This window comes from Corticium candelabrum, chromosome 5, assembly GCF_963422355.1.
Source record: "Corticium candelabrum chromosome 5, ooCorCand1.1, whole genome shotgun sequence".
Classification (NCBI taxonomy): Eukaryota; Metazoa; Porifera; class Homoscleromorpha; order Homosclerophorida; family Plakinidae; genus Corticium; species Corticium candelabrum.
Genome location: NC_085089.1, coordinates 6,149,052 through 6,162,242, shown reverse-complemented (window position 1 = coordinate 6,162,242; position 13,191 = coordinate 6,149,052). Strand labels below are relative to the sequence as shown.

The window sequence follows — 13,191 nt, the reverse complement described above, 5'->3', positions numbered from 1 at the left end:
AACCAGGCTCATCCGTGCAGTTTCTGAACTAGAAGCACGTGAATCACACGAGGTTTTGCTGGAATTGTGTTCCAGCGCTTTTACGTCTAGAATTACTGTGGGCAGCAGGGCGGAGCCACGCAAAGCCTGGCCAACCCAACATCTGTGCTCCAACGGCCCTGCGTGTACATTGAACGCGTGCCGTTTATCTGCAGCACCTCTGATCTAGAGCTTGCGCGAGAGTATTAAGTTTACACGGTCCTACTGTACAGAGTTGTAGGCGACGAACCCGTAGTGAACAGGGTAATTTTAGTGACGAAAGTGCGGCGAGACTGGTCAGGCCTAATTTTTTGGATTCAGACAAAATGAAATTAGTCCTATAGCTAGCTATCAGTTTGACAACAAGGTTTCGATCGCCAACAAGGCGAAGGCCATGCAGGTAGGGAAATTCAAACTTGTTGTTGACCCAGGAGAAAGTCTCCCCGCGAATTGGCGCGAGTTGCCGCCTCGAAATGCCGCGAAAAATGGTTGAAATACCGCAACGTGGTGATTCGCGTCGAATTCACTGCGACATGCCGCGCAATTGCTGTAACTTGGCGCGAAATCGCGATGAATCCGCTTCGAAATCCCGCAGTGAAGTTACCGCGAGACTTTCTCCTGGGGAGAACATATCGGCTAGATAGAGAATGCATGGACCCTGTTCACAAAAGAACTTTGACAAAAGATGTGCATGTTACTATAGTAATTGCTAACACAAGATAGTTAATTGATTAAAAGTTAGTGCAAACATGTCTACTGTACGTACCTAGTGTGTACAGGATGTACGCGTAGCATTTAACTTACTTATCAATGAAGTCTTTGGTGTACTGTACTTTTAGTATCATGATCACTTGTCAGACTTTAGTAACTATGAACACATATATACAGTGACATAGAAAAGCTGGCGCTGCATACTGCATACACATCTGACTCTCACTTTGTTTGGCAGAGCGTCGTTTAGCTTAGCATGTGTACACTTAATTAATTAATTAATGGACTCAATTTTTTTGAGAGCTCAGCATTTTGCTTTTTTTATAACTTGTTGCATGCACAGTTCTATACTGCATGACAGAGTGACGTTTACTCTACACGTTCTTGTGTGCAATTGATGTGTCCTTTCATGGCAATTAACTGTAATTGCGGAGTATACGTGACATACTTATTAAAAGCAGGTTTTACAGTCTGTAGGTATATCAAAAAATAAAACGGTAGGTAGATATCATGTGTTTAACTTCCAAGCTCTAGTATATTCAACTGACTGCTCACAAGTAGAAAAGCACCTAATTTATTACCTAAATCTCATCGACAAAAGAAAAGAAGTCACTGTAGCCAATCACTTTTGTAAAGTGTATTCTACACTTCTAAGCAAGGATGCATGGATATGAGGACAACAATGTCAATTGCTGTAGTGGCTGGAGTTTGCTGCATTCAGTTGTTTCTTTTCTGAGTCCTGACTTTCAATGTGATCGCCATCATGAACATCCAGTGGAAACTGTGAATGACGTAGAATAAACAAATATTATGTCATCAAATAAATAGGATATACACGTATAAGCATTCAGATCATTGTTATGTATATACTGTAATAGTATCTTGTTACACGTTGGTATAAGAGAAACAATCCACTGTAAATGACTAATTACAAACAGAACTGTAGCAGATAAATACTGTTTGCTGGTATTAGCTGACAACATCACAAAGTGTGACCGTCAAAACATGCTGAAAACTTACTATTAAAAAATGTTTACAAGAGAGGTGATAGAAGCCATGTGGATAAGAAAAATCATCAAAGATTGTACATTATATACTTATATGCGTGGTCTTTCTATAGCATCCATAGTGCAGTTTCCTTGCACGCACACACACACACACACACACAGACACACAGACACAGACACAGACACACAGACACAGACACACACACACACACACACACACACACACACACACACACACACACACACACACACACACACACACACACACACCACTGTCTTAATTTCAAATCAAGATCAGAAGCTACACTAAAACTCACTGTCTACATATCTATTTGAAAGGCAGAACAAATTATGCTGCATGCATGGCATTGAATTGATTTAAATGCTCACCAAAGACTCCTCGTCTTCTATTAGCTGGTATTTGTTCTCTTTGTAATACTGACGTTTCTTAACAATATACATCACCATCAAATCACAAATGACTGTTGCCTAGACACAAAGATCTGCTAGCTGCATGGTGAAATCAGTGACATATACATACTACAAACAATATGTCAAGTATACATAGCACTCAATATTACAAATAGCACGGCAACTTACAATTGACAGTAACGCTATGCCAGAGCCGATATTTAGCAAGAGAGGAACAATACTGAACTTTCCTGCCTGCGAATCAGTGTATGCATTACTTATGATAATTTGGTTCTATGTTATCAGATCACACTGACCTCGCCACTCACAATGACTTCAAATCGAATTCCATAGGCTTTGACCAAGCGTCGATACTGGACATCATCTTTCATGTAGTAGACCGGATATCTAAACAAAATTCAAAAATTGTTTAGAGTAGAATAATAACATGTTACGTAGTTTATCGGTTGCATTTTGAGATCACAAAACGTTTTGATTGGATTATATAAAGAGATACAAAATGTAACTGGAATTTTGTGTGGATGCGTACCAAAGTGGCTGAAATGCTTAACAACTTGATGTATGCTCTCTCCGTGTTCCGTATATGCTATAATATACAATGTAACATGTTCTGTATTAGCTATATAATATGCATGTTATGCGCAAAGCATAAATATGGTCAGGGTTAGAGTTAAGGGTTACTTAGGTATATGTATGCATGGTTCGTATTGTGTTGATCCATGGTTTGTACAGGCAATCCATGGATGTAGTGGGCAATCCATGGATTGTCCAAATCCAGCTGCACTTTGTGCATAACATACACACTATGCACTACGCACAGCAAGCACGTCTACTGAAGCAGCTATATCATAAACCAATACAATGCAGTTGTAGATGTGTAAATGTTCACAAAGGTATTAACTTAATTCGAAAGCAAGTAACATACAGTGTACCTGAAGCTGTATCCCTTAGCTAGTTTACTGTCAGATTTGTCCATCCTGCATACAGAAATGATGACATACAATGACTGTTCAACATTAGTTCATTGGTACCAATTTCATCAACCTTCTAAAATGATAGTCTGGTACGCAGTCTGAATATCCTTTGTCAAGGTCACAGTTCCAGTCGATAAATATACCCATGACTCCTCCCTGAATAAGAAATGTCTGTGGAGTTTCTGTTAGATATAAAAGCAAGCTTTTAAATGTACATTCAGTGCTAAATCGCTCCAGTTAGCATTAGCATCAGCCACAGTTTGTGCCAACACAAATATTGGACAAAACTGTCTTAATGAGTCGTTGTCGTCATAGGTGCAACTCGCCAAGAAGTTTTTATCAGTTCTGTCTAATATATTTCGTCTAGCAATACACAACAATAACTTTTTAACAGACCACTTGCAAGAACAAAGAAATATATCCTATACTTGGTAAAATCAAACTTCTGAAACTCAATACTATTCTTGATTAAGAGTGTGAAGTTCTTGGGAGCATCTCCAAGCAGTGGCCTGTACAAACATACAACAATATAACAATACGAAACAATGTCGATGTAATTCTTGTGTCACACGGATCTGGTAAAGTGTCGTTCTCCACAGGACACCAAGCACGAATTTCACAAGAGTTTGTGGTCATGTTACATAAACCAGTTTGGATGCCTGTATGAAAAAAACGGTTTACATCCACTCTTGATGTCTACAATAGCTGTGGCATATAAACATGTAAACTTGTAGAGTGTCAGGATGCATGAAAAAATCAGAACACAGCGAGACAAAATTATGTGAATGCAATCAAGCTAGACACAGTACAAACCGTTTCCATTTCTGACATAAACATTTTCCTGACAATCACTGTCCACCTGACAGGGTGCAAGCTCTATATCCTGTAGTAATAGAAAGCAGCATTCGCATTACTGGCCATATCTCAATAGATCTGCACTACACTAGCCGTAGTAGCGTAGTAGTGGCAATGCTACCTCTCCACATATTGATTGTGTCTGATCAGAAGTGATAACAGCATTGGTGGTAACAAATACAGCATTTGTTTCCTGGAAACGACAACTGATTCTTAGGCGCATCTCTTCTATATAATGCAACTGCTTTGGCTCACTTCTGGAGGTACAACATAGTCAGCTACATCCCACAGCTGGTCATCACTTGCCATTGCTGTTCCTTTCATTTTTGTTGTTACTGAGCTAACTACAAGGTCAGTGTCTTGGTATCCCTTCTGATAAACAATCACGTAACTGTAAAAGTAAATGGAAACAACATAATAGCAAAATACAATATCATGCAGTAACCAACATGTTACTAACATATTATTTAATATTTTTACCATGTCTTTGCCTCACACATTGCATAATGAACCATTTGCACTGCAATATGTGTGCTAGTCTCTTACAGTTAACTGGCATTCCTGTGCAGATGCATGGTTTCAAGATTAGGTTGTGTCCTACTCAACCAAGTAGAGACCTTTGCACACCCATGCACTGTGCATATCAAAAAGATATTTAAGGTATATGGTCTATTTATGATGACACAATATAATAGCCAGTCATCCACTCCTGTAGCACTCACACACTCCAAACATGCATGCATAATTGATCAGTTCGTCACTCCTCCTTAATTCCTACACACATGCATGACCCCAATACTTTTCCATGCAGCCTCACTGCACAAGATTGCATGTATAAATGTTTCCTCCAAACCTGGAAAACTTTCTACACCTATGCTACACACTATTACAACCTCAGCAATAAAACAAACTGTGGCAAGAACGTTGCAAAGCACGCAGTTCTACGGCCAGATTGAATGGGCAGTCATATAGAACAAACCCCTTGCCAATCAACACGAGCGATAAGCAACCAATAGAAATGCAGCCGTCAGGCGCAATCATCCGGCGTGACTGTCAAGTTTTCCGCGAGAATCGCAACAAACAAACAAAGGAGGCGTGGTCAACCTTCACAAACTCGGATTGTCAGTTTCTGTGGTTGGCAACGTGTTGCATAGCGTATTGCTACAATAGTCTCTCACCCCAGAATGTAACCAACGATAGCGAGTTGCACGAGTCTGTAGACGAATCCTATTTTCTGATTCCGGATGTGAACCAACTTTACGGTGTCGTACTCAAACGCAGCCGACGACGTTGCCTGAACGCAGCCCAAGCACCTATTACCCATAGCAGCTAAACGCCCAAATACAAATTGATTATCCGGGAGTTTCTTCGTCAAGCAAATGGCGCTAAAAGCGCTGGACGCCGCGTCTGTTCACAGACTCTGTTCTAGTCAGGTTATTGTCAGTCTGCAGACAGCAGTCAAAGAACTAATAGAGAACAGCTTGGATGCTGGAGCAACAAGAATAGGTAACGATTTCGTGTCGAAATTGGTATGTCTGATCAAGTTGGGTGTCGCTGGTTTTCTATACTTTGTATCTACGCACTTCAGCTCTTCTCTGTTTTCAGTCAATCAGTCTCTTTATCTTAGTTTTGGAGTCATCAGTAAATATCAATGATTAATTAATTATGTTAAAAGTTTTAGTACAGAAATTAAATGATTAATTAATTGAGTTGAAATTTAGTGCAGTGATTTATTAGCAATTTATTGCTGCACTAAAACTTTTAACTTAATTAATATTAATCATTAATGTCAACAGATATTAATCATAGAAAGTTATCATAATAGTTGGAGTTTGTGTCTTAATTTGCAGAAATTGATCTGAAGCAGTATGGATCGGAACTTATTGAAGTGTCTGATAACGGATGTGGAGTTGAACCATCAAATTTTGAAGGGCTCAGTAAGTGAATTTGATGCTGCTGGAGTGTTGCAGCTAGAACTTCCGTCTTTTCCTTTTACCTATTCTGTATTGTCTGTCTGTCTGTCTGTCTGTCAATAATCTGTCTGTTTGTCTGCTTGTCTGTCTGTTTGTCTGTCTGTTTGTTTGTCTGTCCATGTGATCTTACGAAAAATATCTTGCCTCTCACATGGTAAGGAGAGGTAGACAAATTTAGAGATGGTGTTATTCAATTTTTAATCCATTAGGTCTGAATTGATGAACAGAGTAATGGAGTGAGGTGGATTTGTTTATTTTTGAAGATTTCCTTGTTGTATCTTTTAAAGTTTAAAATCAATAAAACAATCTGTCTGTCTGTCTGTCTGTCTGTCTGTCTGTCTGTCTGTTTGTCTGTCTGTCTCAATAATTGCTGAGCATAGCGAGGCTTCTAATCTGGGTTGCACAATAGAAATGGGTGTGGTTATATATGACTCTCCGTCGAACTATATATATAGGTATATATATATAGGTATATATATATACATCTGTGTGTGTGTGTGTGTGTGTGTGTGTGTGTGTGTGTGTGTGTGTGTGTGTGTGTGTGTGTGTGTGTGTGTGTGTGCGCGTGTGCATGTGTGTGTGCATGTGTGCGTGCATACATGCGTGTGTGTGTGTGTGTGTGTGTGTGTGTGTGTGTGTGTGTGTGTGTGTGTGTGTGTGTGTGTGTGTGTGTGGGTACGTGGACCTCAAATTGCTCTTCCCCACAACCATGTTTCATGATAAGACCTACTTTAAAAAATTGTTTCCGTGTCTGACTACAGATCAGTTTAGGAACGATTTGTGCAAGTGACCAAACGGCGACAAAAAACCTCACGAAGTTCCAGATGTTGAATGCCACCTACAGTCAACTATTCTCACACGTCCCGTGCTACAGTATGATCAATTACTACACTACACTGTGCTGTATCTAACACTGTTGATTTGCCGATATCAATTTCTATGTCAGTAAATACCATAGCACTGTCGTTACAACGGAACTGAGTGCATACCTAGACTGTACATTTCAATTGTCTTGATCACGATCGCAAAACGATGACTACCTACCAGGCCTATATATGTAATCTAAATTAGCAGGAAGTTTGTACGTTTTACTTCCATGACAACAGCAGGGTTTCAACAAATATGTATTATCTAGCTAGGACGTGGCGTTTCAGTAGACGGTCAGAAAACTCCATTGGACGTGTTACTCACCAATGCGAGGCACCTATGGATTCCGTAAAACTAGTATATATTTCATAAATTGAAATAGTACATGGGAATAAGCTAACAGAAAATTTAGTGACTCAGGAGAGTCATACTACAAACCAATGTCTTGCAAATGATGCTAGCTAGTCTTTTTGTTTATGTCTCGCTATGCTAGCATTGCATCTGTCTGTTTGTCTGTTTGTCTGTGTAATGGGAATCTATCTGTCTATTTGTTTGTCTACCTATTTGTTTGTTTATTTGTTTGTCTGTTTGCCTATTGTGTGTCTGTTGGTATGTTGTCAGACCATTGTTTTTACAAGACTGTGATGACTGACTCTGATGCTTTTGTAGCAAAGCGACATGGAACATCAAAGTTAAAAGAATTTTCAGATTTGAGTTCTGTGACAACTTTAGGGTTTCGAGGAGAAGCATTAAGCTCTCTTTGTGCGCTCAGGTATTTTCCATTCTTAGACTTAATCTGATACCTGGCAGCATTGTACATGTACACGTATTTCTTGTAGCCGTCTGTCTCTTGTGACAAGACATCAGTCTCAGTCGCATGCTACTAAGATTGTGATGGATAGTGAAGGTAAAATAGTGGAACAAACCCGTGTGGCACGTGAGGTAGGAATGACTATTTGACAGTGAAACACCTTGCAGACAGATAGTATGCAATTTGATATCTGTTTTTTGCAGGTGGGTACGACTGTAACACTAGAAAATGTTTTTTATTCTCTTCCGGTACGTCACCGAGAATTTATGAAGAATTTAAAAAAGGTTAAATGCTAGTGATTTGTTGTTATAGCAGCAACTGTATATTGACCGCCAGGTGTTGTATTTGTTGCCGCTATCATACTTTTGTGTTATTTACGCAAGATATGGCTTCTACATCAGTTTTTTTCCGATTTCTGGAAAGTTGAATCATTACTTGAATTATCTGTGAGTAGTGGTTTATAATCGGTAAACAATATTTAAACATTATAACCTGTCGTGTGGCAAATATCTTTGTGGTTACTATTTAGAGTTTAATTAATTAAACATATAGTAGTACTTGATAGGCAATCTTAACTCTTTGGTTTTCTTAAACAAAGATTTCAATGCACAATATGAGGTTGGAGCTTCTATTTTAAATAGTTTGTTTGTGCACAGGAGTATGGAAAGCTCATTCAAGTTGTTCAGGGTTACTGTCTAATCAGTGTGGGTGTTAGGATCACATGCAGTCATCAAGCTAGTCACAAAGGGTAAGTAATGTGTACAATGATGATGCCAGTACTTGTCATTTTTTTCTGTTGACATGTTAGTGGGAAGCAAATTGTATTGTCAAATGGTCCCAGTCAGAGCATGAAAGAAAACATTGCGTGTGTTTTTGGAGCCAAAGAGGTTTGAATATTTAGCTGTTGTGAAATCATTTGTTTATTATATGTTACAATGTATCTGTAGTTGATGAACAATATCTTGTAGAAATTTGTACACACACACACACACAGACACACACACACACACACACACACACACACACACACACACACACACACACACACACACACATGCGCGCGCGCGCACACACACACACGAATGTGAGTGCACTGGATGTACACACACACACGAGAAGTGATGCAGTCTTTGTTTGCAGATGGGACACTTAATAGCGATGGAGCAATGCTCAGAGCATGATATAGACATTTCAGAGAACAAGGGTTTGGTACCTTCAGCTTGGCCATTTAGGTTTTGTCTTGTTTACATGGTTTCACTTTGTGTGTCAGTGAACCCATGGATTTGTTTTGTTTAGATTGATTGGTTTTATTTCCAAGTGTGAACGAGGATCCGGTCGTGCTAGTCCTGATAGGCAGTTTTATTACATGAATCAGAGGCCAGTGGACCTTGGAAAGGTTTTGCAATTTTGACTCTGTTGCATAATTTGCTGATTGCAAAGTCGTTTGTTTTCATTTGCTAATGTAGCTGTCAAAGACAGTGAACGACGTTTACCATTTGTACAACAAACAACAGTATCCTGTTGTTGTTTTAGATATTGAGACTGAAAGAGGTATGAGTTGTTTGTCTGTGTAGTAGTAATATTGTTTATGTCTACTTGTTCTTCTGCTCGTCTGTCTGTCTATTTGTCTGTCTGTCTGCCTGTTGTTTATCCGTCTGTCTGTCTGTCTGTCTGTCTCTCTGTCTGTCTGTCTCTCTGTCTGTCTGTCTGTCAAATTTTCATATATTTTTGTACATCAAAGCTAATACAGGTGAAACTAAAGTAACAGCTAATGAACAACAAGTGTCACAACTACAATACACAAATAACAAGTACCATTAAAAAGCTCTATCTGTCTGTCTGTCTGTCTGTCTGTCATTTATTTCAACATTAATACTACCATACAGTGAATGTCGGTAAAAGGCACCACAGCTAAATAGTGAGTCCTCAAGCCATGGGTTGAGTTACGTAAGTCACATTATCGGAAACAAAGTTGTAGTGAATAAGTATCTCTAATACAGTCAATGTTCTTTACTTGACGGCTAATCTTCTTTGACAGAACTTTAGCATTACTTGATTGCAGAGCAACTGATAAGCATCACCTTCAATAATTCTTGAACTGGCCTCTGTTTTTCCTTACCAGATTCGTCAACTGATTTCTCAGACAGTTGATGGAGATACTTGTGAGCTTCCCAGCCCCAACACCCAAAGTGTTCCAGTACTAAGGGAATAGCTTTTGCGTGTCCTCCTGCTGCTATTATCTTGTTCTTGTACTTCTTTTATTTCTATTATTCTCTGACTTCTGCTGTAAAATCATCTTGCTCTGCTGCTCTTTCAATTATGTCTTGATTTCAAGGGTAATTAAGCCAGTGAAATATCAAGATCATACGATGTTCCAATACAAGCATCAAAACTGAAATGTCTGTCTGTCTGTCTGTCTGTTTGTTTGGCAATACATACATTTTCCGTTTAAATCAAGCATTTACACGTCTGTCTGTCTCTGTCTGTTTGCGTGTCTGTTTGCTTGTCTGTTTGCTTGTCTGTTTGCGTGTCTGTTTGTTTATGTGCCTGTCTTTCAATGTGTTTGTCTGTCTGTCTGTCTGTTGTTGTGTTCTTTTGTTAACCAGTCTAGAAAGACTGTTAGGTTTCTTGTCTGTCTGCTTTTTCATTAGTCACTCTCTGTTTTCTTTTTGTTGTTTGTTTATCAGTTTTCATTTGTTTGTGTGGATGTCTGTCTGTTTGTTTATTGTTTGTTCATTTGTCTATTCTTTTGTATGGTAGCAGTTTAGTATTGCTTACAGAAGTAAATGCAGTATTCCTTAGTTAGTCAATAAGCAAACTATTTCTTAGTCAAGTGAAGTTTTCATGTTATTTTAGAGAGAGTGGACGTCAACCTTACTCCAGACAAAAGAGAAATTATCATTCAACAAGAGAAACTTCTTCTTCTACTTGTCAAGGTTTTTGCATTGCACTGTTTACGTACGTACAAATGGCATGGTTGATCTTGTGCAGCTAAGGGTACTTTATCTTTAAAGTTTAGCAGATCATGTTTGGGGTATTGCAATACATTAAACATTAATATTTTGTGTATTGTGACAGTATTCACTGATAAAGCTATTTGATAAAAGCAACCACGCTGCTGTTGCTCTACAAGTCAGCAGTCAACAAGAGCCAGCTGAAGGTAGAAGAAGCCAGAGTTATTAATTAATTCAATGCATTCTTGTTGTTGGCTGCAGGTAAAGAACAGCTTGTGGCTAAGGACACTCTATGGAAGGTGGAAATCATTGATGTATTGCTTTCATGTGTCTGATGTTTTGAAATTGATTGCTTTAAATAGTTACATTTGCAGGATATGTAATAGTTGCAGTTTAGGGCAGCTCTAAATTATGTTACACAGTGACACATACATGTAGATTTACTCAAGGAACTTTAAATGCCAAGAATGGTTTGCATACCTAACACTGAGAAATTTGTAACAACAATCAACAAACGATTTGAATAAAATCTTTTAATTGATGTATGTTGATTGTGGGCCTAACTGACCACTGGCCATTACCATTTAAATGTGGAGTTAGTTGGAAACCATTCTTTGCTGTACTTTTGTAAAATGCAATAAATAGACTTGTTTTAGCTTTAAGGTTGTGTCATGGTTGCTCACGTTTACAATGTCTTTTCTTTTTGTTATTTTACAGAAATTTTCTTCATCAAGAGACAGACGGTATGAAATTGTCGTGTTTTGTTGTATTTGTGTACTTGAATATGCCCTGAAAGTGGCAGTTACAGCTTTGATGTATACAGAGGGATTTACATGTGATTGTCCATTAGCTAGGTTTTCATGCACCAGTTATATCACTGTTTTGCATCTATACAATGATGCACTTGTGTTTGTGATGTTATCATTGTTTGTGTGTCAAAGCTCCTGTGCAAGCTAACACTTGAATGTTTATTATATGTGTTGACATTTGATATCATTTCTATTTGCGAGTGTAGAAAGTCTCTGGCAGATTTTACTGTGGGTGGTGCACCAGCAAAAAGTAAGCTACTGATTGTTAGCGTTTGGTTTATGTAACTGGTGTCATTAATTTATGAGACAGAAGTGAAAAAGTTTGATAGAAGAGCAATCCAACAGCGGCTAGACAAGAGTTTGGTTTCACCAGCAAAGCCATTTATGGATCCATCTTTTCCTGAATCTGAAATCATTGATTCTTTGATTTCTAATTGCAGTCAGTTTTTGATTTTAGTGAAAGATTTATGAATGCTGTTGTGAATTGATATCATATGATTGTATGGTTGACAGACGAGGTTCATCTTCCTCTTCAAGAAGGAGGGTCTATGGTTCAAATGGAGTCAGCTACTCTAGATGTAGAGGTAGTTAGCTGTTGTGGTCAATAAAGTTGTTTGTTACATAATATCTCAATTGTAGACTATGGGTGGTGCTGCTGCTGACAGAAGAGCTCTTACTGTCAAGTGCAGTACTGAAATGATCAGAAAACGTCTAAACATGCAATCAGGTCAGATTTTTACTATTACTACAATTGGATGTTATTTTGCTGAGCGTAAATGTTGTTTAATCAATTAGTTTGTAGGCATAATTAAGACATACCTGTGGAATGGTACGTTAGCATGTTGACATGTACATGTATGTAAAGCAAAGACTGAGCATGTGGTATGGGTCAGTCTTTTTGTTTTACATGTTATGTGCAAAGTACGGGTGTGAACAAATCTAGAGATTGTTTTGTACAAACCCTGGATATCTACTTTCTTCAACAATTCATGGTATGGCTATAGCTGTGGATTTACTATTTAGGGTTAGGCTGGGTTATGGCTACAAATTCTCTGCCATGCAGGTACTATTCCTGGAGGTACAAAAAGCAGCAACATAGATTACAGTTTTCCCTACCACATATTTCAGGATTTATTTGTCTTCTACTCTATTTTGAAGGCATTTGCAATTTTCAAATTGTTTTGTGCAATCTAGTGGGTGCATGCACAAAGGGAAGATGTGTGCACATCCAGGATACTCTCAATGCAAGTAACTTCTGATACTTGATTTTAAATTTTACATTAGTTTGGCAATTGCATTGTAGTACTAGTTAGAATTAAAGGTTATACCTAACTCTTATTAATCTTTCTACTTCAGTTTAATTGGTGGTAAGGTTTGACACTGGTTTATGCACATCTGCTAGTCTTGGATTGATGCTAAAGGATCACCAAACGAAGACTATTGCCATTTCAATTGCTTTGTGTTTATGCAGCATGATTGTTTAGCAAGCGTACTTTATAGATGATTTGCTGGTTTAGAGGTTTTCTTTCTGTTTTGTAGCCACAACTGGATTAAGTGCTTCCTCTGGAAGTCAGTTTCATGCACGAATCTCATCTGATGCAAATCACGTGGCTGAACGAGAACTTCAACGAGAATTCAGGTTACCTATTATTATCATCACGTGAACAAGCATAATTGCTAAACTTTATATGTTAATATCTATTGACAGGAAGGAGTCATTTGAAAAATTAGAAGTGATTGGTCAGTTTAATCTCGGCTTTATTATTGCCAAGCTAGGCTC

At 38.3% G+C, this 13,191-nt stretch overlaps 2 protein-coding genes across 2 annotated transcripts in view; one reads left to right on the top strand and one right to left on the bottom strand.

Moving 5' to 3' along the window:
* Positions 1-1,287: 1,287 nt before the first annotated feature.
* On the bottom strand, positions 1,288-5,349 carry LOC134180635 (P2X purinoceptor 4-like). The gene is made up of 13 exons (XM_062647828.1): positions 5,176-5,349; positions 4,253-4,388; positions 4,119-4,190; positions 3,956-4,025; positions 3,714-3,801; positions 3,571-3,651; positions 3,358-3,505; positions 3,213-3,298; positions 3,101-3,145; positions 2,465-2,555; positions 2,337-2,402; positions 2,127-2,225; positions 1,288-1,510 (listed from the first exon to the last, which is right to left on the bottom strand). Exons 1-13 carry the CDS (start codon positions 5,319-5,321, stop codon positions 1,415-1,417), a joined length of 1,224 nt encoding a protein of 407 aa, XP_062503812.1. The 5' UTR covers positions 5,322-5,349; the 3' UTR covers positions 1,288-1,414.
* Positions 5,350-5,372: 23 nt separating this feature from the next.
* LOC134180634 (mismatch repair endonuclease PMS2-like) overlaps positions 5,373-13,191 on the top strand; it is a 10,420-nt gene continuing 2,601 nt past the window's right edge. The window contains exons 1-20 of the mRNA XM_062647827.1: positions 5,373-5,503; positions 5,848-5,934; positions 7,507-7,609; positions 7,677-7,779; positions 7,852-7,932; positions 8,305-8,396; positions 8,457-8,535; positions 8,789-8,880; positions 8,945-9,044; positions 9,115-9,199; positions 10,505-10,584; positions 10,727-10,808; positions 10,864-10,901; positions 11,320-11,345; positions 11,618-11,661; positions 11,722-11,850; positions 11,925-11,995; positions 12,051-12,138; positions 12,951-13,050; positions 13,120-13,191. The exon at positions 13,120-13,191 is cut by the window's right edge and continues 22 nt beyond it. Coding sequence (XP_062503811.1) covers positions 5,377-5,503; positions 5,848-5,934; positions 7,507-7,609; positions 7,677-7,779; positions 7,852-7,932; positions 8,305-8,396; positions 8,457-8,535; positions 8,789-8,880; positions 8,945-9,044; positions 9,115-9,199; positions 10,505-10,584; positions 10,727-10,808; positions 10,864-10,901; positions 11,320-11,345; positions 11,618-11,661; positions 11,722-11,850; positions 11,925-11,995; positions 12,051-12,138; positions 12,951-13,050; positions 13,120-13,191 — 1,679 coding nt within the window. The 5' untranslated portion in view covers positions 5,373-5,376. The remainder of the gene's footprint in view (positions 5,504-5,847; positions 5,935-7,506; positions 7,610-7,676; positions 7,780-7,851; positions 7,933-8,304; positions 8,397-8,456; positions 8,536-8,788; positions 8,881-8,944; positions 9,045-9,114; positions 9,200-10,504; positions 10,585-10,726; positions 10,809-10,863; positions 10,902-11,319; positions 11,346-11,617; positions 11,662-11,721; positions 11,851-11,924; positions 11,996-12,050; positions 12,139-12,950; positions 13,051-13,119) is intronic.

Bases quoted from the DNA above. Each gene is read 5' to 3' on its own strand.
- LOC134180635 (XM_062647828.1), bottom strand. From the start codon at position 5,321: ATGGGTAATAGGTGCTTGGGCTGCGTTCAGGCAACGTCGTCGGCTGCG. The intron at 3,506-3,570 runs GTATAGGATATA...GTGTATTGCTAG, and splicing joins CAGAAGTTTGATTTTACCAA to ACGAAATATATTAGACAGAA. The intron at 3,146-3,212 runs GTTGATGAAATT...TTCTGTATGCAG, and splicing joins CCAGACTATCATTTTAGAAG to GATGGACAAATCTGACAGTA.